Genomic DNA, 7,735 nt, shown 5'->3' with positions numbered 1-7,735 from the left:
AACACCATGGAAACGTTGATCCTCCAAACAGAGCAAGGCAACTGTGCAAACAAAATCCATATCACTGCAGAAGCTGCATGTCAGTTATCAAAGCTGAATAGAAGTCATAAAAAGTACTCTGATGATCAGCCATCCTGGAGCTTATATATCCCTATCCTGCACCACAGCACTGGAATTGCTCAAGACACTAACTTGCCATTCAGATTTTCCCAGATCCCAATCCACTAGATGTGCCAGGACAAGCCCACCTGGAAATCTGCAATGCTTCAAGAGTTATGAGCTGGTTTGCCAGTTAGTGGGGAATTTGACCAAAACTGAACAGGTGGTTTGAATATTTTGGCTGACTGGTGTATATAACAATATTATCTACATACCTGTCAGTCTGCCCCAGGGCAGCTGTGGCTACAACTGTAGCTGCCTCCACCAGTGTGTGAATGGGTGGATGACTGGGTGTGTAAAGCGCTTTGGGGTCCCTAGGCGGGACTAGTAACAGCGCTATACAAATACAGGCCATTTACCATTTACCATTTACATACCCTTCTTTTGACACATCCATCCATCCATGGTCATTTTTATTGTAATAAAAAGTTAAAATAGAATAATGTTTTAATAGGAAAACTGCTGCTGCTTACTTGTTTATTTCACCAACAAACACATCTCCACATTCTTGATTCAGCTACCTAGAACTTCTCTCAGGTCTTTGTAAAACAGCATGAGAGATGAGTGAGCAGGGCGGGTGGACAGGATGTGTGTGTAAATGTGTGCATAAACTGCTTGTGTGTGTAAGAGAGAATGAGACAGGCAGAGAAAGAGCTGAGAGAAAGGGAGGCGCTACATTACCCGGCATACAGCAGCAGGAGCAGGCTGGGCTTAGGGATCTATTGTTCCCTGTTTTATTACTGCAAGAGCTCATTCGCACTCATTAAGTAGCCAGGGGAATAAGAGAAACACAGAGGGAGAGGAGAGCGTGAGGAAACCTCACCCTCGCTTGCTCAGGATTACTTCTTGGATGCGGTGGCGTGGACAAAGCAGAAAATTCACTTGAGTGCCGCTCTCTACCTTGTGGCCAGGCTCACATTTTCCTCTCGATTGCATTGGGAACAGCAGTATTTGCCGTGCGGTGGCCATGGGGACGGCCGGCAGAGGTATCAGGATCCAAGAGGTCTTGAAAGGAGCCCCACTCCTCTCTCTCTGGACGTTAGCGCTGCTGTTTTTATCCATGTGGGAACTGGATGCACAAACTGCAGTGGAAACTCGACCCATGTACATCTGGCGAACAGGTACAGTCCATCCTCTCTGCTCGTTCAGTCCTGGTCCCTGAGACACTGAGTGACTGGATGGATGTTCTAACCGTACACTCTCGCTGAAATATTCATATGCAAATGTTTGTGTACATAACACAGTACATAAGGGGAAATGAAAAGGGTGAACATGCTCTTTTTTGTTTCTTTCACTTTTTATGATTGGATCAATATATCTCATAAATTAATATTTTTTTAAAACCAAAAGTTTATTTTCTCATGGTCTTTTTGTGGTTAATGCACTGGAGCCATCTTGCTACACTAGAGTTTGATAACATATTTGCTGCAGTCCCTGAAGTGAATGGGGGTTTTGCCCCCGTTTGGGGGGTGGAGATGTGCATTGTGCTCCAGTCTTTTTGGCAGAGCACTCCCCCAGACAGAGACAGCTGGAACACTTTGATTGCCTTATGCTGCTATTGGACTCATTTATCACATTTTGAGATGTGTGCAATTGATAAGAAATTGTGTGTGTAGCAAAGCTGCATATGTTACTATGTTTCTGAGTGGGGGAAAATGGAAGCTAGCTGCGAAGGAAGCGACACAAACACAAATAGTAATTGACTATTGATGCAGGTGTTTTTGGTATCTGCTGATGACTTGTGAGTACAGCAGCTTTACAGTCTAAGCACAATACAAGGATCCTCACTGCTGCTGTTTAGGGTGGTGCCTCTCACCATCCAAGGTTCATTCACTCTGTGAGAGCAGCACATGGCCAGAAGGACACAAGGGAGAAAGAGGGGAGGAGGATAGAGGAGTGATGAAAGCAGAAATTGGGGGTGGAACTGTGTTGACCCATTGAGACAAAGGTGCCCTTTAGGGGCAGCTGGAGATGAATGTTCTCTTTCTCTACTGTCTAATCTCTCTTTCTCTGGATCAATGTCCTGGTTTCACTGGGATTCTGCAACCGCTGTACCACCAGGGACTGATCAATGAACATAACCCGGCAGTAAAGCTCAGCCTGCATGAGATCAACTATGGCTTTTGATGAAGTCTAAAATATGATCTGCAATCATTTGTTTATGAAGAATAGCATGTGCAGCGTAGTAATCATCCGTGGGGTTGAAATAAAAATATTTCCGAAAAAATCTTTTAAAAAATGTTCTGCAATGTTTGCGTCCCCTAATTGGTTAAGATTCCCAGGTGTGTATTCGGGACACCAGGAAAAACATTCACAACAAATTATTCCTTTTTTCTTTATACCAGCATCTGTGTAACATCTATTGCTGTAAAGTTTCTTTTCATTTTTATGTGGAAAACGATGGTAGCAGGTTGATGGTACATGTGCTTTCACCTGTTTGGTTTACTTTTTCTTTTGTTTGGTGAGTTTCCTCCTTAGTAGAAGTGAGACACCGGTATTGCTTAATGGTTTTTCTTTTAGAGCTGGTTTTATGCTATTTCACACTTGGACTACTTTCATTTAACGATTACCCTCATTTTACTTTCTGATTAGTTGGATTTATGCATCGAAATCGTCGTCTCTTTAATGGAAAAGCTTCTTTTGTTGCTCCTGACCTGCTCAGGTAATTTTGCTCTCAGACTGGCCTCTATTTATAATAATTTAGAATACTGATTTTGTTGTGAACATTATCCGTTTTTTAACACAGTATAGGATATAAAATAATTTTAACCAGGTCTGACTTCACAAGATAACACTAGACGTGATTGTGTGCACTTTAAAAAATTATTTCCTTCAAACTGAGACTTTGTTTCCTTTCCCCTTCAATCTTCTGGCAGCGGTTTACTCCAGTATAAAAACACAACAAGATAACACACAAATAGGTCACACTCACTATACGTTCTCATCAAAGATCATTTATTTATTCCTGTCATAGCTGTTGTTTACAAGCTTCATTGTTCACACCATGTGCAAAGGAATGGAAATCCTTTTGTATTATGTGCTGTACCTCCCACTGTGTTAAAGCAGCGGATGAGATTAAGGGCAGAGAAACCAGAGCAGATTGGCCAGACAAAGTTAACCTAGATACGGTATAGACATGTTTGTGTGGCGTCTCTCTTCTTGGCCTAAGTGTGTCTGTGCTTGGCACTTGGGTGCAGCTCTTGTCACCCTGACAGAACAATGGCAGCAGTGTAGAAAAAAACAGTCAGTGTTTTTGTGCATGCTGGGGTGTTACTGCCTAATCGGGTTCTTGTATGATATTAATAAATTCTCACTTCATCATTTTATTATTTTTACATTTATTCCATGTTGTCAGATTAGGAAGTATCAAAACTCTTGGCAGTCCTGATCCTTTCCCACAATAAATAAAGCCGCCTGCTGAGATCTCAGGAAAAGAGTTATTTTGAGTGTCAAATTCTGTATGAACAAATGTCCTGGTCACTTATAGGCAGGGTTTTAATAGTTTTGCAGTTTTCATTAGTTTTTGTTTTTATTTAGTTTTGACTTCAGATTTTCAATTTTGTATCAGTTTTTATTAGTTTTTACCTTTTGTTTGCTAGTTTAGTTTAGTTTTTATTTTTTTTAAACCCTTAGTTTCAGTTATAGTTTTCGTCGTGTTTGCAACAATGAAGTGTAACAACATCCCAGTTTCATCATATCAGTCATGCTCTTCTGCTTATCCTTGGGTATGTTGCTCTTCCAGCTACCATACCCTGCACCCTGGACAGGTCGCCAGCCTGTCGCAGGGCTAACACGCAGAGACAGACAACTCACATCCCCACCTATGGGAATAAATAAATAAATGAGGGCAGATGAACAACTATTGATAGCAGGCAACTTGAAAAAATATATATCTTGGCCCCAATGAGACTATTAACTCTTGCAGCTCCGGGTGAATTGCTAAACTTTTTGAAGGCAATTGACTCACACAGTTGTGTAGATATCCCAGTCTCAATAAACATATTCACCAACGCTTCCTCTCGCTTGTGATGTTCCTGCGAACGGACCAACCAGCAGCCATCGGCTCGCTGTTGGAAGCACTGCATTAATGGTTTTTGTGGAGTTGTCTCGGGATGCTTCACGCTGCCCGGGGTTAGCTTCTGTTTCTGGGGATGAGGCTTGGGCGTTCTCCCTTACCCGCTCAAGCTAAGCTAGGTTAGCCTTCTTGTGTGAGCTTTTCAAAGGTTCCCTTTAGAAATGTTCGCATAATTTGTCTCTTTCCACTACAAGACAGTTGCTTTATCTAAAACGCAATCATATTCAGAGTAATATGAAATTGGACTCTGGCGATTTCTCCCGACTTTTGCTGACGTGATTCTGCGTGGGACGGAGCAGCGACACAGACGACTCGACTAACGTACTGCCCCCTGCTGGCACAATGAGACACAGCAAGAAAAAACCTGGAAACTACACTTCACTTTCACCCTGACACTATTGAAAACTAAACACATTTTCGCTATAAATTCAGTTAATTTGAGTTAGTTTTGTGAACGCTCATTACAGTTTTAGTTAGTTTTCCTTTTTTTGCAAAGTCTTGTTGTTATTTTTATTTCCGTTAACGAAAATGTTTTTTCACTTCTAGTTTTCGTTAACGATAATAACCTTGGTTATAGGGAAAGGAATCGATCCCTCTTCTGCTACAATCAGCTGATTTCAATGTGTGCCAGAGGAGGAGGTTACAGTCTACAGCATGGATATTATTTTACAATGGATGGGTACTATTTTATATTATTTTATATTGCTTTCTCCTGGGAGTAATTAAGTAACATACACGTCTAATGCATGAGTTTTTTTTTTTTACAAGCTAACATTTATTAGAAGAGCTTGTTTTTGACAGACTTCACCTAACCATGCAGCCTGCCTTAAGTCTGAACTGAAAAATGAAGAGATGCAGCCCACTATTTTTGTCCATGGTGCTGATGGGTGGCTGAAATTTGCGACAGTACTAATGTGAAAGACATGGGTTCTCTGGCGACTGCAGCAATATGTTCAGAAGTGAACATGGAAATATTAATAAAGAATCTGTTAAATTATTCCCTGCAGGCCATTTTAAACCAGACCAAAAATGGACCATGAAACCAACAGATGAGTCATCAGCCTCCACATTACACCCATATGTATGGAATTTGGTGACAATGTGTAATTTGGCACAGTGTGGTGTCTTTTGGCAGATGACTAGATTTGTGTCTGGGCGTGTCTGGAGTATAGAAGCCACAGACAGAAGGTTTGGGATCAGCTGGTCTTCCTCTTTAAATGTTATCTCCCTGTTTCCTCTCCAGTCAGTCACACAGCTAAAGACTTTCATTCATGACCACCAAGTGTCATCTTTTGTAATTTTGAACAAGAAAAACATCTGACACTGTTTTGAAGTTGTTACATGGCACAAATAACTTCTAAACAAATTTCAGAGATTCACAGTTTATTTTCTATTTTGGGGGGAAATTATATAATCATATCGCTAAACCTTTCTGTTACCTTTGGAAAACAATAAGAAACCTAAAACAACACATTTAAGTACGGCCTTTCACATAGTTAATTCTTACAAATACAAAAACAAACATAGTGGTCGGTACAAAGCATCTATGTTTAATCATTTTGATAAATTTTCAGACACTGCAGCAGCTCCTGGCAGTCCTGAAAACCAGTTACTGGTGCTTTATATGTCTGCGCTGCACTTACTCATCTGTTTAAAGCAACCTTTGAGGCATAAACACAACTGCCAGTGTAAGTGATGCAGTTGTGTGCTGCTTGGTCCACTGTGGAACAACAAAGGTTCCTGTAGAGCTGCACAAATCAGAGCAATGAATGATGGAATTTGATGGGACAGGTCATCTTGTCCAGACTCAGGAAGCTTCAGAAAGAAGCAATAAATGAAGGTTATTTAATGCTGTAAAGGATGTATAGATCACACACAGAGAATAACACTGTGTTGTGGCATCGTTCGCATGCAGCTCTGTTCAAGCTCTCTGCTGCAGATGCTCATCTCTATGTGGCACACAAAAGAGAGAAGAGGCTTCATCTCGAGTCACATGGCTTGCTTATTGTTCTTCTTCACCCCCACAAAATCAATCCCCCAACCTCAGCCCTCACCCTCTCTCAAGGTGACCTTTAACCTACAAGCTGAGAGGGGTCTTGAGAGTATAAACATTAAAAATGAGGCAGGAGTTGAAGCTGAAGCTGAAATCAAGTGCTTCATTCAGCTATTTAGACTGGCCAGTTTCATGAAGCAGTTAAAAGATGACATAATTAATCATAATTAAGGAAGACGTACTAAAAATATTTTGAATGTCAGGGTACCAGTACTGGCATCATTAATATTATTGTTTAAAAAGATCAAAAAGATTTCAGTTTCCTGAGGAAATATAGCCTATTTATCCCTTTGTTATGTACAGTCTCTGTATTGGTCTTCCAGCTCAGTCTGATTTCAGTGTGGATGCTCAGGTATATATACTCCTCCACCAACACTGTGTCCCAGTACAGACTGGTTGTGTAGCTGTCCTGTTCCTTCAGATGTTGATCTCCATCTGTCTGATCTTCACCGTCACATCGTGAAGCAGACAGTTTCTCACAGAACAATCCAGGAGCACTTCGTCCTCTTTCTCCTACCTTATGCATCCAATTATTGGACATAATTTACAGTAGTTTGAAAAACAGTTTGCCCTCTTCCTGGTTTCCTAGTGTTTTGCATATTTGTCACACATGTTTCAGATCATCACATTTTTTTAATGTTAGACAAAGATAGAGTTTTTAAATCCATTAGGGGAGAAATGCAATGCAAACCTACCTGGTCGTGTGGAAAAGTCATTGCTCCTGCTGTTAAATCATGAATTAACTGTGATTAACCACAGTTTTCGAAGAACTGACTTCAGTTTTACTAATCACACTCAGGCCTGATTACTGGAAGGCCTGTCAGGAAGTCAGGAAATCACTTAAATAGCACCTGTCTGACAAAGGGGAGCAGATCTCAAAAAGCAACACCTCATGCCACGACCTGAAGAAACACCTGAAAACAAAGTCATTGGAAAGGGTTACAAAGCCATTCTAAGGCTTTGGGACTCCAGTGAACCACAGTGAGAGCCATTATACACAGATGGAGAAAACTTGGAGTAATTTTGGTAGGTTGGTTACTCCTAGGAAGCTTCACCAGAGCTCCACGAGCACATCGAAGACTCAGGAGGTCACAAAATAACCATTAAAGAAGGAGGAAACCACTGCAGACCAAAAAGAACACAAAGGCTTGTCTCAGATTTCCAAAAACATCTTGATCAAGACTTTTGGGAAAATATTCTGTAGACCAAAGCTGAACTTTTTGCAAACTGTGAGTCCTGTTACTTCTGTCATAAAACGAACACAGCATTTCAGAAAACGAACATCATACCAACAGTACATAACGGTGGTGTGACGGCCTGGGGCTATTTTGCTGTCACAGGACCTTATAGGACTTGCTGTGGTAAATGGAACCATGAGTTCTGAAGGATGTCGGTCCATCACTACGTGACCGCAAGCTGAAGCACACTTGGGTTATGAAGCTGGATGA

At 41.2% G+C, this 7,735-nt stretch overlaps 1 protein-coding gene across 2 annotated transcripts in view; it reads left to right on the top strand.

Annotated features, from left to right (window-relative positions):
- The first annotated feature begins 592 nt into the window (after window positions 1–592).
- Window positions 593–7,735, top strand: part of thsd7aa (thrombospondin, type I, domain containing 7Aa) — a 178,677-nt gene continuing 171,534 nt past the window's right edge. The window contains exon 1 of one of the 2 annotated variants that reach the window (XR_005691678.1): window positions 593–1,280. Coding sequence is in view for 1 of the 2 variants with exons in the window: in XM_040002628.1 (XP_039858562.1) it covers window positions 1,127–1,280 (154 nt within the window). In the remaining variant the exon portion in view is untranslated. The remainder of the gene's footprint in view (window positions 1,281–7,735) is intronic. The other variant, XM_040002628.1, reaches the window with a different exon arrangement.

The sequence above is a fragment of the Simochromis diagramma genome, unplaced genomic scaffold (assembly GCF_900408965.1).
Source record: "Simochromis diagramma unplaced genomic scaffold, fSimDia1.1 OVJJ01000449.1, whole genome shotgun sequence".
Classification (NCBI taxonomy): Eukaryota; Metazoa; Chordata; class Actinopteri; order Cichliformes; family Cichlidae; genus Simochromis; species Simochromis diagramma.
This window is presented reverse-complemented; position numbering and strand designations above follow the sequence as displayed.